General features: G+C 51.6%; 1 protein-coding gene across 8 annotated transcripts in view; it reads left to right on the forward strand.

Moving 5' to 3' along the window:
* MTMR14 (myotubularin related protein 14) overlaps positions 1-16,758 on the forward strand; it is a 50,791-nt gene that overhangs the window by 30,797 nt on the left and 3,236 nt on the right. For 4 of the 8 annotated variants that reach the window (XM_012471381.2, XM_064361964.1, XM_012471395.2 and 1 more), the window contains 9 exons: positions 1,887-1,953; positions 2,514-2,599; positions 2,816-2,892; positions 3,139-3,175; positions 5,482-5,552; positions 6,327-6,385; positions 6,556-6,694; positions 7,570-7,749; positions 15,668-15,823. In XM_012471381.2, the coding sequence (XP_012326804.1) occupies positions 1,887-1,953; positions 2,514-2,599; positions 2,816-2,892; positions 3,139-3,175; positions 5,482-5,552; positions 6,327-6,385; positions 6,556-6,694; positions 7,570-7,749; positions 15,668-15,823 (872 nt within the window). The remainder of the gene's footprint in view (positions 1-1,886; positions 1,954-2,513; positions 2,600-2,815; positions 2,893-3,138; positions 3,176-5,481; positions 5,553-6,326; positions 6,386-6,555; positions 6,695-7,569; positions 7,750-15,667; positions 15,824-16,758) is intronic. The other 4 variants (XM_012471389.2, XM_064361965.1, XM_012471402.2 and 1 more) reach the window with 2 other exon arrangements.

Below are 16,758 nucleotides of genomic sequence, written 5' to 3' on the forward strand. Positions count from 1 at the left end.
ATCTGTGTCCTAAGACCCCTCCCTGGGGCTGCTGCTCCTCAGGCACTCAGCATTGCCCCAACTATGAACAGGCAGCAAGGAACATTCTGCAATGATTCCTAGTCCTTGAACACTAAGCCTTAGAGATGCAGAAATGCCAAAGCAGCTTCTGCCCTCATGGGGATTAGACTAGGAAAAGAGGCAATAACATAACCATCACCTACATTATAGTTTTGACCAGTAGTCACGGAAGCCCCAAAGAGAAGATAATTGGGCAAGGCCTTTGAAGGATGAAAAGGAGTTTGCCAACCAGGACAAAGAGTGCTCCAGGCGTAGAAACATAAGCAGAGGTGTGGCGTTCAGCTCAGCTCCCAGAGACTTTTTCATGAAGCACATAGGATGAGAGTCAGGCATGAGCCTAGTTTTTAGCATATCTCCCCAGTCCTCACTTTGAGCAGTCCCCTCAGACTTTTGCTTCTTACTCTGGTGTTTTAAGAAGAGTACCTACAGCGTAGGATATGATTAAGAATGTGGAATCTTTGGAGTCTGGCAGGGCTGGATTTATCCTTCAGCTCAGCCACGTGACCTTGGTTCTCTACCAGCATAGCCCTCCCCAGCCTGTAGCTCCTGCCCCAGCCCTGGGAAATTGCTGCCCCTCCCTGATGGTCAGTATCTCCTCGAGGCAGCTGTTATGGTGGCTGGCGCTCCGCAGCTCTCTAGTCCTTGGCGGGGCCTGCCCTCCCTGTCTGCTGCAGTCTTCCACAGCCCACCTGACACTGGGCTTGGTACAGAGTGGCTCCTGTCTCCCTCTCCTGTGTTTCCTTGCCCTGTGAGAATCACTGCTCCATTGGCAGTGAGTGTGTCTGACACATTGAGCCAGATGAGTTGAGAGACCCCTTGTGCAACTACTGATAATGACTTTATTAGCACAGCACTGCAGTGCCTGTCTCTGGAGCCACTAAAAGTGGGTCAGAACTCTCTGGGGGCATGGGAGGGTCAGGTAAATGAGCCTGTTTTAAATTCCTGGGAAAGCCATTCCAATTACAGGTGCCGTGTTCCCCTTCCCCCTGGGAAGTGCTATCTCGCTGGCATGCGCCACCCTCTCTGCACAGCCCCAGAACACTGCTAAGCAATTGTATCTTAAGAGAACAGAGGCTGCCCCAGCTAGGGAAAAGGGTGCCGCAAAACTGGGTCAGGCCCCTCCATGGAGTTCCAGGTTCCAAGTGGGCTGTTTCTCAGAGGGTCTGGGCTAGACCTTGCACTTGGGCTAGAACAGGGTTTCTCATCTCTTTAAGGCTTTTGCTCAATTTTCCATCTCCCACTTCATGAGCCTCCTGTTTTAAAAGACTTTCCCTGCCAGACAGACTCCATTTATTATTCATCAAAAGATAGTGTGCAGTAAATAGTAATAAAAAGCAAATGAAGCATGTTTGAAAAGGTTGATGTTTTCGTTTCTGTGATGTGATGGCAAATGAAGGAATGAATCTTTTTAAGTGGCCATTTGGAGACATTGGCCACAGCCTCATGGCTCTTCATTTACCTTTACTGACTTCCTGGACAGCTATACCAGGAGTCCAGCACTTAGAGAACCCTAATGTGGGCAGGGGGCTGTGGGTCACTCTGGCCTCAGCATCCCTTTCTGTTCTTCATTCTCACATAGGGTCAGAGCACAAGAATAGGGCGTCCACAGGCTGAGGGTTGCCAGGAGAGGTGGAAGGAGCTGCTGGAGCTGGAATATGAATGTCCCAGATTATCTGGGATTCAAAACCTATTGCCCATGACCAAGGGCCTTGTGTACTTGTTGCCCCAGAATAACTCTTGGCATTTTATTTTTTTAATCCTTAAAATTCTAAATCAGAGTTCATGTCCATTCTTAGACCCCTTTTCTTCTCTATTTTCTCCAACAGAGTTGGGACCTGGTGCAACAAACACAAAACTACCTGAAGCTGCTGCTTTCCTTAGTTAACAGTGATGGTGAGTCTGTCTTCTCCGGAGCCCTCAAGCCACTGCACCCTTGGGGAGTTCCCAATTCTTTCTACCCCAACTATAGATTGTTGGGGTCACACACCTAACTTTTGTGCTGTGGGAGGGATTTAGGGAGTCCCTAGAATCCCACAGACTAAATGGGACTTGTCCATTGGTAGCTTTATTCCATGTCCTCAAAATCCTGGAAAACAAAATTAAGAATTCGTTATGATCTCCCCACCCGCTGCCAAAAAAATACTTGTAATGCCCTCTGAGAAACTGGATAGGGATGTCAGCCCCACCTAAATGACTTAGGCAGAGTAGACTGTGTAGGCCGCACTGTATCCCCAGAAGTACACTGAGAAGTATAGCCAATAGGAAGAAAGGAGGCTACAAAGCCAGAGGCCTGCCACTTACCCCTTTCTGGGACTAGGCTGGAGAAGATCCGTGGGGAGGCCATTCCAGAAGACAGATGCTTGCGGGGGCCTGGCTCCCTCCCGCCAGGCCCAGGTGGTGGTACTTCCCTGCTCATTGGCCCATGTCTGGTTCTCTCTGTGGTTCCTGAGTAGATGACAGTGGGCTGCTGGTACACTGTATCTCAGGCTGGGATCGGACCCCCCTCTTCATCTCCCTCTTGCGCCTTTCCTTGTGGGCTGTGAGTATGAATGGGCCCCTACCAAGCTCTACTCTTCGGGTGTTTTAGGATTGTCTCCAGACAGAGATTGGGGCAGGGGATGCCATCACTCAGAGCAGGTGTGTTTAACCCTGTCCTTTGGGGTGTTCCTCAGCCTGTGTTGTCACTGGGTCTGGTTATGGTTCAGCTCCTGGGACGAGAAGAGGGCTCTGTCACGTCTTCCATGGTCTCTTCCAGGATGGACTCATCCACACATCCCTGAAGCCCGCTGAGATCCTCTACCTCACTGTGGCCTATGACTGGTTCCTCTTCGGGTAAGCCTTTGAGGGAGTCCAGTTTTGGTGCGCTGGTAACAGTTTCCATATGTGAGTGGTGTGGTGGCTCCCTTGACAGGGGTCAGAGGTAAGGATTACTCCACCCCTCAAGAAGGACCGAAGCTGCTGATCACGCCCCACCTGCCACGCTGGTGCCAGTGACACAGTCTGTGTCTGGTGACCCTGTCCCCTTGGCCTTCTCATCTTGGTGCTGCTGACTTTGCCTCTCCACCCTCCTTTTTTCAGGCACATGTTGGTAGATCGGCTCAGCAAAGGGGAGGAGGTGAGTACTGCTTATGGCTTGTGGACACAGCTCAGCACCGAAAGAGGGGCAGGGGTGGTCGGTCTGCGTTCCATGTTTTTGGGGCAGTTCCTTGCCCGGCATGCAGGGATGTGACCCCCTGTCCTCTCCTCCTGAGGCAGCATGGCAGGACAAGCACCAGCACAGTAGCTCTCTGTTCTGGGCCTCGGGAGCCTGTGCCGTGGAGCGAATACATGCCCACACATCAGGGTGAGCAGTTACATGGTGGCCTTGGCTGCCTGTGATCTTCCCTCTCACAGGCCATTTGTTTTCTCTGCTCAGTTCTGGAACCATCTTACAAGTCCTTTCTGTGCCCCTTGTCTCTGCAGCTAAAACGCAGCAGCACTTCTTTTCTCCATGCTTCCATCACACCCTTCAGCCACTTTTCAATGTCAGGGCGCCCAGCAGCAGGGTCCTGCCCCCGATGGCTGCCTCCAGGTCCCCTCTCCTCTGGACTGCCTCCTCTTTCCTCTTCCCATGTACTTAGCACTCTCCCCCATGCCCATCACCTTCTCTGCACCCGAATTCTGTCGGCCACTCTCCGCAGGCCTTGCCTGTTAGTGCCTGTTTTCTGAGTGTGTCCCCTAGTTGGTCCCCTTACTGCCTGGATGATGTTGGGTGATGTGCTTCACCTTGAGTCTCCTGGTGTCAAGTGTGCGACCTCACTAGGAGAATGAGTCCAGATGCCCAGCATGGAAGCTGTCCCATAGTTCCAGCTCCTTCTCTTTGGCCCCCACTCCCTCATCTTCCCAAAAAAACGTCTTTCTCGTCTTTCTCACCCTCGTGAGACTGCTTCCTTCCTGGGCATCTTATCTCGTGCCTCCTCCTTTTGTTCCTCCATCTCAGCTGCTCCTCTCCCCTTCCAAATCTCTTCTTCTGAACACTTATCGCGTCTGCCAGGGCTATAGAGCTCAAAGCCTGTTCCTCAGAGGCCTCCATGAACTCCCTCAGAGGCAGTGACTTTGGCATTGAATTCAGTGCTTCAAAAAGCCTCTTTGTAGCCTCTTATTTTGGGACTTTCCCAGAGCTCCAGGACATTCTACCCTCCATGTAGTCTCCCTTCCCCTACAAAGCAGACTATATCTGCCTTCAGAGAGTGGGGCTGAGCCAAGTGGTGTCTGAGTTCAAGCCCTTGGCGTCTCTCCGTGTAGACAAGAGGCCTTCCTCAGCTTCAGTGTTCCATCTTGAGGACCTTTCTGATACCCCCCAGACAATCCAGACACTGATGTGTCCAAAGTAAAAACCCGGGGCCTATTAATTAAACATCATTGTGTCCTCTCCCCACCTCACCTTTGAGGTTCAGTGAACATATTAGCATATCAAAGGCTACAAAATCTGTGGTGAAAACACCTATTTAATCTTATGTAACACATCATTTTCATCCTGACCCCACTTGGGCAGCCCTCTCCTTGTCAGGGGCAGCTCCTTGCCTGGGCACACAGAGATAAGGAACTCATGGGGCTCATGGGATGCCAGGTGAGGATTTCTCTGAGGAGGGGCTCATGGCCAGGCCTTTGGGAATCACCACAGAAATGGAAGCCTGGTGTGTGCTTCTTGGAGGCCCCTGGGCTAGGCAGTGGCTGGAAGGGAGAAGAGAATTTGCTCATGGAGGTGGGGTTGCGGCTGGGATCAGGAACCTCCTGCCTGTGCCTGCCTCACACTTAAGACCTGACCCTCACAGCTCCTCTCAGCAAGGGAGGCTCCAGGCCAGATAGCGGCTGCCCGCACCGCCACACAAGAGGAGCGCCTCTTGACTACATGGAGAGATGCCAAGGGCTCGAACTCAGACCTCCAGTTCCCCCAGTTCTGAACCAGTATTTCTGGGCACCTCCCCTAAAAAATGTGATTCCTTTCCTTTCCATTATGTTCCTGCCTCGTCCATTGTTTTCCCTGTGCCCAAGTCATCTCTCTCCCAGCTGTCCTTCCCTGTTAGCTTCTCTCCCTGGGGATCTTAGAAGAGGCGAGAGGGCACTGTTTCACTTTATCCTTTTTAACCACTTGAGAACACAACTTGTTGAATTTGACGATGGTTTGTAAAATTGCTGGCTTAATCTCTGGCAATCCCAGGAAGGAAATCCTTTCCTTCCTTGCCCCATCCCAAATGCACGTGTCAGGCCCTGAAGGCCTCTGTACCACCCACACCATTTATGGACCAGCACACCCACAGAGTCCCACAGCAGGGTCACTCTCCAGTGGGGACCTTGACCTGAGTGGCTGGCTGCCCTCTCCTGGGAGTTCTGCCACCTCGGTTCTTCTCACTGAACATTGCTCTTTGATCTCTCCTTTAGATTTTCTTCTTTTGCTTCAATTTTTTGAAGCATATCACCTCTGAGGAGTTCTCTGCTCTGAAAACCCAGAGGTAAGTGTCATCCTGGGCCAGGGCGCCCTGAGAAGGGCTGCTCCATGGCAGGCAGAGGCTGGCGACCTCGTTCCCGCCCTGCCTCCGTGCTTGTTGGGCTAGTACTCCCTCCTGCCTTCGCTCTGAGGCCAGCCTAGGGGTCCCTGCTGAGGGCCCCTGGTGAAGAGGCTCTTCTGCAGAGAAGGCCATATTGGGGTCAACTTGGAGTCATACTAGCAGACAGGCTTTGGGACAGACAAGTGGTCTCTGATGACCAAGAGAACAGGTGTGTTGCTGCAGGAAGAAGCCAGCCCGAGAGTAGGACTCTCAACTCCCGGTGCACCCAAGCTAACTCTTGCCCTCCATGCCCTTCAGCAGAAGGCATGGCTGAACACTGCAGCCCCCTACAAAGGGGCAGAAGGCTGCTTCTGGCCTGGGAAATGCAGGAGTCTTGGCTGGCAACTGCCTTGTGAGAGTTGGAGTCTTCCCTGAGTTGGTTTACCTTCCTAATCCGAGCTACAAATATGTTGGGCAAGACTTGAACTCTGAGGGTACAAGCTGATAAGGAGGATGCAGACCTTGCTGGCCTCAGAAATCTGCACCTGTGTGTTGGACAGAGCCTTGCAGGGTGGGTCCTAGAAGTGGGCCTGGTGTTTTATAACACTTCCTAGAGTAGAACGTCTCCACGAGTTGCCAGTGAGTTGAGCCACTTTCCAGGGCAGGCAGGATTGGGAGTTGGGGGACAATAAGACCCCAGATAGATCTGGAATTTACTGCTCCAGGTTCTGTTTCCAGGAGGAAGAGTTTGCCAGCCCGGGATGCAGGCTTCACCTTGGAAGACATCTGCATGCTGAGTGAGTCCTGGGCCCCGACAGACTTCCCTTCCTCCCTGCATCTTCCCGAGTACAGATCAGGCAGGAACTGTTTGTGCAAGGAGTTTTTTCCCCAGTTCTGTGGTGTGGAAAAGGTGGGGGACCAGTAGTGGGAGAAGAACATTCTGACTGATGGCACTGGCCTCTTTTAGGACGAAAGGACCGTGGCAGCACCACCAGCCTTGGCAGCGACTTCTCCCTGGTCATGGAGAGTTCCCCAGGAGCCGCTGGAAGCTTTACCTATGAGGCCGTGGAGCTGGTCCCAGCAGGAGCGCCGACTCAGGCAGCTTGGTAAGGGGCCAGACTGGGACCCAGGTCACTCACAGCTGTGGCCCAGGGCCATCAGCACCAGGGAGCCAGGCCGGAGCCCCAAGAACAAAGGGGGCCCCCAACAGAAGAGCTGAGAGGATAGCTCCATGCTCCTGCTGTCTCTACTGGGCCTCAGAAGCCAGCCATCTGGTTGGTGAAGGGCACTGCCTGTGGTGGCCCAGGAGCATAAAGGGCCATGGCTCCCTGTGGGACGGAGAAGCAGCTGGGCAGGTAGGGCAGGGGGCAGGGGAGGCTGGTATTGGAGGAACTCCTTTGTATCATTTGCAGGGGAGATAGGGGGCTGTTTTGGAAAAAGAAAACCAAAAAGGTGGGTGTATGATAGGGAATTGGGAACTTGTTTGAGGGTCAGCTCCTCTGAGAATCTCGTGAAATTGAGACCCTGATGACTTTCACCCTAGACAAATGGCCCAAGATGTTGCATAACAAAGTCCTGAGCAGTGGCTCATACTTGAAATCCCAGCACTTTGGGAGGCCAAGGCAGGAAGATCACTTGAGCCCAGGAGTTCAGCCTGCGCAACATGATGAGACCCTGTCTCTTAGAAAAAAAAAGATTTTGCATAACATGCGGAGGTGGGCAGTGACTGAACTGTGAGGAATCATTTTCTAGCACATACTTCGAGGCCAGTAGGCTGGTGTGATTTGGATGCCACAGTCCCTCCATAAAAACCCAGCCCTGCTGCCCATGGCCCTGAGCTGGAGAGAGAGTTAATGTTTACCTACTCCCGTGTGATGATTTCCCAGTGGAAGTAAAGGCTGGGCTTGAAGTTCAGTGAGGGTGGGCAGAGGGCTTTGCCTGCTATGGCCCCTGGCTCACAGCCCTGCTCCTTCCACTGCAGGAGGAAGAGCCACTCATCCTCTCCACAGAGTGTCCTCTGGAACCGGCCACAACCCTCAGAGGACCACTTGCCTTCCCACCAGGGGCTGGTGGAAGCCAGGTCTTCCAGCTCCTCATCCTCAAACCATTCTGATAACTTTTTCAGGATGGGTAGCAGTCCCCTGGAGGTCCCCAAACCCAGGTGAGGAGCTCCAAAGCCCTTGCTGTTGGAAGTGGCTAGCTTTCACCCTTAACAAGATGAGGGTCAGGGGCCAGCACCTGAACTAGGGTCTCAAGACGGGGTTCCTTGGCATGTAGCCTGGTGGGCAGTAGACCTAGGGGGCCAGAGGAGCAAGCTTATAGGCCTAGTATTTGGAGTATGGGTTAGCGTTTGGTAACAAAGCAAGGGCTGCTTTGTAGAGTGGTTTGAGGCCCCTTCTTCCTGGAACCCTGGCAGAATACAGGGGAACACAGAAGTGCAGTGGCTGTGATCTGATGGGTGGGGAATAGGGGCTGCCTCTGCTTGTTACCTTTGGCAGATCCCAACCTCCCAGGCACACCTCCCATTGTGATTGAAGAGCCGGATCTAGATTCTCAGTCCCTTCTGGCTCACATCTCATTTCTGAATTGGTGGGGCAGTGAGAACAGATGTTAGGGAGCTGAGCTAGATGTGTGTGGCTGGGACAAACCATGGGTGACTGCACACCTGGAAAGGGAGCAGCTCAGCCAGGATGGTCATGCCAGGGCCGTAGCTGAAGAGTGCTGCAGGAACAGTGCTTCCTGGGTGAGTTTAAAGCTGAGCACGGGCCAGAGGCTGGGATTGAGGGCTGGTCTGGCACTTGGGGAAAGCATTTTCTACCACTTTTTCCATTTCATACCCCCATCAAAAGAATCCTGTGAATTGCTTTGTTTTCTGAAGCTTTGAGAATGTCTTACCTTTCTGGAGAGAACAAAGCAGTGTGGGACTTCAGGCCCTTACTGAATTCCAGGGAGAAAAGGACATCTAGAAGAATGGGCATGAGCTTTGGAGTCCATCCCAGATTCAAGTAGAGCTCTGCCACGTCATGTCCACAGGATTTTCAGACTCAGTTTCGTCCTTGGTAGTAACAGGTCTGTTAAGAAGAAAAACATTCTGAAACTTCTGGAACCCTCCTCCCATACCTACCCTGTGATTTTTTCTTCTGGGCCAAAACAGGCAATGAAGGAAGATGGAGAAGAACATCCTCTACACCTAGGCAGGGCAGATAAGCAGGAGGCAAGTGGGCGCTCCAGAATGTACTGCTCACAGCGGCCCCATGTGCTCACCCCTCTGAGTGAGCTTTTCAGCTCAGAACACTGCCTGAGTGCTGGCGCTGAGCCTGTGAAACCACAGCCACACACTATCTGGCCCATGGGAGGTGTGGTGGAAGTGGCAGGGCAGAGACGGAGCCAGGCAGACAAGCCCACATGCCGGTTCCCCTTCCTATCTTCTGTGTGCATGCCTGCTTCCACGCCACCCTTGTCTGCACCCAGCTGTCCTCAGGGCCACTCTGGGGCTGCAGTGGCACTGTGTGACCCTCACTGTACTTGGCTGTGGCTCTAGGCCATGGTCCCTGCCTCCTTTTCTGCCTGTGCAGCATTGCTGAACAACTAGGGAGGAAACTAGAAGGTTCCTTTTGTCATCTGGGTCCTGCCTTGGTCTTAACTGCCCAGACTGCAGTGAGCTCCCATGCAGAGGGCAGCACCCTGTAACCCTTTACCACGCCCTAGCTTGCCATCCCCTTCTGCCTGCCAAAAGATCCCACTTTCCAGTCTTGTGATAGTGTCCCTCAGTCTCACAGGTGACTTTCTGTCTGCATGGCATGGCTCAGGCTCTTGTGGCCAGTCCAGGATGGCCACCAAGGCCCTCTCTCAGGAGGCTGAGGAAGATTGGGGTTGTCCTTCTCACCTCTGATCCCTGCACACTGGGGCTTGGCCAAGCCTGGGTTAGCTGGACCAAGATGGTTGCAAGGCTTTGAAAACTGTGGGATGGGCTGCTGTGAGATGTTTGATCCTTCTGCTGGTCTGTTTGGGGGATGTCTGCCTGGAGCCAGGCTTCTGACTTGGATGCCTGTTGGTCAGAGGTTTTGAAAGTCTAGATTATTCAGATTTGGAGCATTCTAATTATGTATTTCCATTACCATTAAAATTAATTTAGTCTCTTTTATCTTAAAGTGCCTAAGGGATCCTGTCATTAGCTTCCCTGCCTCTTAGGTAACAATAGCCAATCAGGTCTTTAATATGGTAGGAAAAGCTGTATGGAAAGAAAAACGTTTTAGCGAAGCTGTCTGTGACAGCGAAAATTCTCCTAATGTGAATTCTCAGGGTTTTTATATGCTCCAAATTCTGCAGGCATCTCTCTTTTAAAGCAGGATTCCCCCGTGGAATGAATCTGTGAAGCTTTGTTCAAAGTTAAGTAGTAGGTATGAATCAGGTTAGGAAGAAAGTTCTGTGGGGTGCTGATTCTTACTAACCCCCAGCCCATACCCCTTACTAGCAAGCCTGGTGGTTTTTAAGCATTATTAACTGTTGCTGCTGCAGCTTCTGATTAAGCTACATTTCTGGACCATTGCTAAATCTCTCATCAGCGACAAGGTTGAGGGCTGGGAAAGGCCAGGACCAGTGCTCTGAGCTCACATGCCTCCCCCGGCTCTGGTTAGCAGGTCGCTCCACTCTGCGTGGCCTTGGCCTCTGCTCCAGAGTCACGCATCCTTTAGGAGTAGAGGGGTTGCCAGCACAGCAGTGTCCATGCCCAGGGAGGTATGGTGCCACCACTGGGCCCAGCTTGAAGCCAGGCTGCCTGAAGAGCAGATGGAGTTTGCTAGGGATGCCCAGCAGCAACACAGGGACCACCCTCCGCTGCCCAGTTAGCTACTCTTCGCCCAACCACCACCACCTGCTAACTACTCTTTGAGCAATGAGCTCTGTCCTAGGCCATCTGCTTGTGGGTGGGAGCAGGATAAATTTAGATTAGGTGATAGCCAGGTCCCCTCAGAGCCTAGGATTGTACATCTTAGCTAAAGTTCTAACTCTTTGTGACTTCATGACATGTCACTTGATGACTTTGGGTTTCCATTTTCTTATCTGTGTAATCAGAGGCTTGGGCAACTCCAAGGTCCTTCCTAGCTTTATACCTTCAAGCCTTCTATATCAGCCCTGTCGGATGTTCTCAAATGCAAGTAACAGAAAACACATCTCAAACTGACTGAAACAATAAAGGAAATGCATTTACAGTCAGCCCTACATATCTGCAGGTTCCACATCCATGATCAACCAACCAGATTGAAAACATTCAAGATAACATAAACAATAGAAAGTAATACAAATGGGAACATGCAGTGTAACAACTACGTACAGAGCATTGACATGGTATTAGATAATCTAGAGATGATTTAAAGCATATAGGAGGATGTGCATAGGTTATATGCAAATACAAGTGGTTATATGCAAATACAGCGCAGGGATTAGGGCTGGTCACCCCCATGCAATTAAAATCTATGTATATCTCTCACTTTCCAAAAACTACAGATAGCCTGCTCTTGACTAGAAGTCTTAGCAATAATGTAAAGTCAGTAAACACATATTTTATATGTTATGTCTATTATATACTGTATTCTTAGGTAAGCTAGAGGAAAATAAAATGTTAAGAAAATCATAAGAAAGGGAAACTGTATTTCCTGTGCATTCAGTAGAGATGGATCATCATAAAAGTCTTCATCCTCCTCGTCTTCATACTGAGGAGGCTGAGGAGAAAGTGGAAGGAGGAGTTGTCTTGCTGTGTTGGGCAGCAGAGGCAGGAGATAATCTGCATATGAGTGGAGCCGTGCAGTTTATGCATGTGGTGTTCAAGGATGAGCCATGCTGATAAGGGACTTGAGCATCCGAGGATTTGGTCCTGGAACCAATCTCCTGCAGATACAAAAGAATAACAAGAAATAACTGTATATGGAAAAGCCTAGTGGAAAAGCAGTCTTCAGGTGGAACTTCAAGGTTCCAGCTCTATTTCCCTGTGGTTTGTTCCTGTGGCCTCCTTCTGCATGTCAGCTTTGTTCAGCTAGCTTCCCTAATGGTGGCAAAATGGCTGACAGCAGCTCCAGGATGACACCCTGCTTCCTCTCTCACATCCAGGGGTCACATGAGAGCCTTTTTTTTTTTTTTCAGTTATAGATAGAAGCTGTGTGCTTTACTCCCATTGGAGGTTATGGGCTGGTCCATGAACCAATTTCTGAGGCACCCACCCCTTAGCAGGAAGGAAGATGAGTGTATTATCAGCGAGGGCTTTGGTCAGACCTGGATTTCAATCATAGCTTTGCAATCCTAGCTGTCTGACTTGGAAAGATCACTTCCCTTCTGAGCTCAGTTATTTTATCCTGTTTTTAAAGGAGGAAAATGATTCAGGCCCTCATATGTTTGAGTTTAAATGAAATAATGGGCTGAACATGGAGGCTCATGCCTGTAATCTAGCACTTTGGGAGACCCAGGTCAAAGAATCGTTTGAGCCCAGGAGTTCAAGACTAGGCTAAGCAACACAATGAGACCCTGCCAATACTAAAGATAGATTGGATGGTTGGACGGACGGATGGGACGGGACTGGACTGGGATGGATTGGAATGGACGGAGTAAATACTCATAATAGAAGGCCCAGGCACCATGGCTCATGCCTGTAATCCCAGCACTTTGGGAGGCCGAGATGGGTAGATCACAAGATCAGGAGTTAAAGACCAGCCTGGGCAACATGGTGAAACCCTGTCTCTACTAAAAATACAAAAATTAGCCAGGCATGGTGGCACATGCTTGCAATCCCAGCCACTCAGGAGGTTGAGGCAGGAGAATTGCTTGAACTCGGGAGGTGGAGGTTGCAGTGAGCCAAGATTGTGCCATTGCACTCCAGCCTAGGCAACAGAGCAAGACGCCGTCTCAAAAAAAAAAAAAAAAACTGCCCATGGTAGATAACCTTTTCACCAATGCTCAGTAAACTGTAGTTGTGGTTAAGGACTTGGCTTTATTAGTCTGAGAGCCTGTAGGTCCTGTCAGGGCACTAGGCAGCTACATAAAGGCCAGATACCCACCCAGACCTTTGTATTGCCTGGGCTGAGCCAGCTCGGTTTGTCTGAGTGTTCTTGTACCCCCTTCCAGAAAGGACTAGCTAAAAGACACCTTCTCTGAGTTGGCCCTCAGCAGGGCGTCTGGGGAGGTGGGAGCCGGTAGGAACTGCAACTCTGGGTGCAGTGAAGAGGGCTCTGGGCTGCATCCAACTAAAGAAGTGAAATGTTGCTGAGCTCCCACCCTCCTAGGCAGAGGTCCGAGCCACTGCGATGTGGACAGGTGACCTCTGAAGCCTTGTCAGCTCCGCCACCCTCCAGTTTGAGGGTTGCTTGGTCCCATGTTCTCTCTAGTCCTGTAGTAAGAGAGCAGAGGCAGTGGAGCTTGGACCCCTCTGTTTGCTGCCCTGTTTGCACTTAGGTAGGGATACAGGGCAAAAGAGTTTGGGCTCTTATTGAAGCTGGTTAAGTTACCCGTGTTCTTAGACTGACTGGAAGGCTTTTCCTCCCTTCTCAGTGTGTGGGCACAGGTCCTTACTCCTGGTGACTTGACGCTCTGTAGGTATCCCCTGCAGCCAGCTAATCCGTGGTGGTATTTGTGAACACCCTCCTGCTTAGCATTGAGAGCACTTAACCCCAGGAGCTGAATGGTCACTTTGTAGTCCTTTCTTTGACAAAGGCCTCAAGTAGGAATACTCCTTTGTAGCCGGTGTGCTCACTCTTGAAAAATCCCAGGGTCTGCAGAAGATGGCTGCTCGCTGAGAGATGCCTCTGTTCCCTGGCATCACACACCCTGCTGCTGTCTATGCTGCCTAATCCGTCCGACAGCTGCTCCAAGTGCACTTCTTGGCCAGTGTTACCTGCTGGGACACGGGGGAAGTAAAGGGAAGCGACTAGCCCAGGGGACCTGGAATCCTTGAGGGGAACCTGTCAACAGCTCCATCCCATTGGTCATGTTTCCCTTGGCAGTGTTACTCTGGCTCTGAAGGAGTGGTTTTGGGACCTGAGAAACTTCTCCACGCTCCCAGCCCCAGCTGTGCCTCCTCCTAGTCAGCATCCCTTCCATTCCCTCAGCATTCTGGTTTTTAGCTGTTCTTTTCCCACAAGCTGCCAAAACTGCAAAAGATTCTACCCTACAGCTTGAACAATAGATGAGATTTATGGAGCTAGGCTGAGCCTCAGGGTTGTGCCAGCTGAAGGCCTGATGTGACCTGGAGGGGGCACAGGGCAGGCTGCTCCTGGGGAGCTGTCTCTTTGATTTACAGACTGCCTGAACCCAAGTTTCTCCATCTAGAAACAAGGAAGCCCTGCTCTGTCCAGGCCCCAGGGGCTTCCGTCAGGTGACAGACCATGTCCTGTTCTCATCCCTAATGCTGCCATCACGCACCTTCTAGAGTTTAGCAGGAATGATGAATGTGGCAAGTCTGTATGTTGTAGGGGGTTCCGATTTATGGCAGCCTTAACATAGAAAACCATCTGTTTTCCCTGGTCCCAAGGTGGTTCTGTTTCAGGACAAATGTGCAATCATTCTTGGTTTTAAAAATCTCTTCTTGGCCGGGTGCAGTGGCTCACACCTTGTAATCCCAGCAGTTTGGGAGGCAGAGGCGGGTGGATCACCAGAGGTCAGGAGTTCGAGACCAGCCTGGCCAACATGGTGAAACCCCATCTCTACTAAAAATACACACAAAATAGCCGGGCATGGTGGCAGGCACCTGTAATCCCAGCTACTCAGGAGGATGAGGCAGGAGAATTGTTTGAACCCAGGAGGCAGAGGTTGCAGTGAACCAAGATCACATTGTTGTACTCCAGCCTGGGCAACAAGAGTGAAGCTCAGTCTTAAAAAAAAAAAAAAAAGGTCTTCTCACACTCACTAGCTATGAGACTTTAGGCGAATGTCTTCACCTGCCTGGGCTGCCGTTTCCCCATCTTACGTTTGGGGATGGTTAAGGATTGCCAGAGTTGCAGTGCCTGGCCAGCTGCACTCCGGTGGCAGCTGCTTGAGGATAAGACTGGCCTGGTGACCAGTCAAGCTGTCACCTCAGACTAGGAGCCGTTGACGCCAGCCAGCTGGGGGTGCCAAGGCCAGTGAACGTTTTTCTCCACTCCCACCCTCTGCTCTTCATTCCTGTTTCTGGGTCCCTGTTGGAACACCTCCTGCTGTTCTTAGATGAAAGAATAAAGGGTCAGGCATCAAAGATGATGTTCCTCTGGGGACTGGGACCTGGGGTAGCGGGTGGAAGGGCCTTGTCTGATGTCTCCCTGTCTCCGCCCTCACCACACTGGCTGGACTACTGCCCAGGACAGAAGAGGGGGGTTGGCTGTGAGTCGGGAGGAGGTGGAAGCAGTAGATTCCCAGCACAACTTTCTTCCTCCCACCCTGCAAACCTCCATCTGAAGAAGGTCTGATGAAGCTGTCAGGCTGCCTGCCTGATTCATCCCTTCCCTCTGGGCATAGCCAGTGAGTCTGCTGGGCTGATGCTTCTGAATACAAACTATGGCACCTAGAAGGTACTACAGAGAAAGGGGGATCTCAGGGCTCTCATTCCATCACTCTTCAGTCTAGGTCATACCCTCCACAGTCCCCAAGAGGCCTGATCTGTCTCCTCTGATAGGACCTCAGTGGCTCCTGGGTTCTGCGTTGCCCACCCTGCAAATCTGCATGACAGGAAGCATGGGTGACCCGGCTTCTGGGTCACCTTCATTTGGGTGCCAGCCTTGCTGCCTTCATTTGGTGCTGTTGAGATTGTCCTTGCCTTGTTTACTCCCAGTGCAGGCATGCCCTGCCCCAGGCTGTGGCTCCGATTCACCTCTTGCTGCCATGCTTTGTTCTTATTTTTTGCTTCCACAGTAAGTCTGCACAAAGTACCGTCCTCACAGCTGAGCTTACCTGATGATCTATTCTTTTCTCTCGGTCACTACTTGTCCAGCATTTTTTTTTTTAGACTTTTGGAGAAAGTGGTTGACAACAGAACGTAGCAGCCACCCCCCAGCCCCCTCCAGAGCCTCTGTGTCAGGCATATGACTGACTGCATCCTCTCCCCTCTCTCCTCTCTGCCCCAGATCAGTGGACCATCCCCTGCCCGGATCCTCTCTCTCCACAGACTATGGCAGCTGGCAGATGGTAACAGGCTGTGGCAGTATTCAGGAGCGGGCTGTCCTGCACACAGACTCCTCTCTCCCTTTCAGCTTCCCGGATGAGCTCCCTAACAGTTGTCTGTAAGTGTCTTGCTTGAGAAGGCAGGATGCTCCCCTGCCCATGTGAAAAGCTGATGAGCAGTCAGGAGTGCTGGGTAGGAATGAGGCAGAGGCTGGCGCTCAAGAGCTGGCCTGGCCTCCTGCCCTCCCCTCTCTCAGCTCCTGGACCCCTGAGGTATGAAGGACGCCTATGGCTGGTCAGGAAGTGCACTGGTTTGTGTGTTCATTCTGTAGCCTCTAAAACCTATCCACTGGTGTCTCAGGTGTACCCAAAGGAAAAGCTGCTGGACTGTAAATATAGAAGATTCTATTTCTGTATAAGCCTTTGCCTGACATGAGAATCATTTGAAGGCAGAACAGTGGGATAGTGAAGGTAGGTGTGTGGTGGAGGCCAGAGCCAGAGTGGTGCTGGGTTAGCCAGAGGCTGTGCTCCTGAGCAGAATCCAGGGTTACTTGCCATTCCCACCCACCTTGTCTTTTGTTTTTGCTTCTGGGCAGGAATAAGAATTAGAGGGGAATTCTAGATCCCACACCTACAGAGAACCCTGAGTCTCCAACTCTTACAATGTGTCCACCTGACTGAAGCAGCTGTCTCTGGGGGAACCACCTGTCCCTGGCCTGTTCTGCTGCTTCATGGATGTCAGGGAGGAGAAAGCCCCTGGTGGTTCGGGGAGCAAGACCTGCTCCTTGGGGCCTCACCGCCCGCACCACAATCCAGCTCATCCCCACCCATGCTGGCAGGTTGGAGACAAGGTGCCTTGGGGAGTTGGGAAGGGAAAGGGGGTCCTGGATCCTAGCGGAGGGCAGTCAGGAGCCAGTCAGACCTTGAAATTCCAGGATGACACAGGCTGTGGCCCTGCAGCTGTGAAGTCACCAAAGAGCTTCTGAGGTCACTGTGCCTGGCACAGCCTCCTCTGCAGCCAGCTCCTAGGCCAGAAACAGATCTCTTAGATTTT

The sequence above is a fragment of the Aotus nancymaae genome, unplaced genomic scaffold (genome assembly GCF_030222135.1).
Source record: "Aotus nancymaae isolate 86718 unplaced genomic scaffold, 86718_ANA_hifiasm-v0.15.2.pri h1tg000046l, whole genome shotgun sequence".
Classification (NCBI taxonomy): Eukaryota; Metazoa; Chordata; class Mammalia; order Primates; family Aotidae; genus Aotus; species Aotus nancymaae.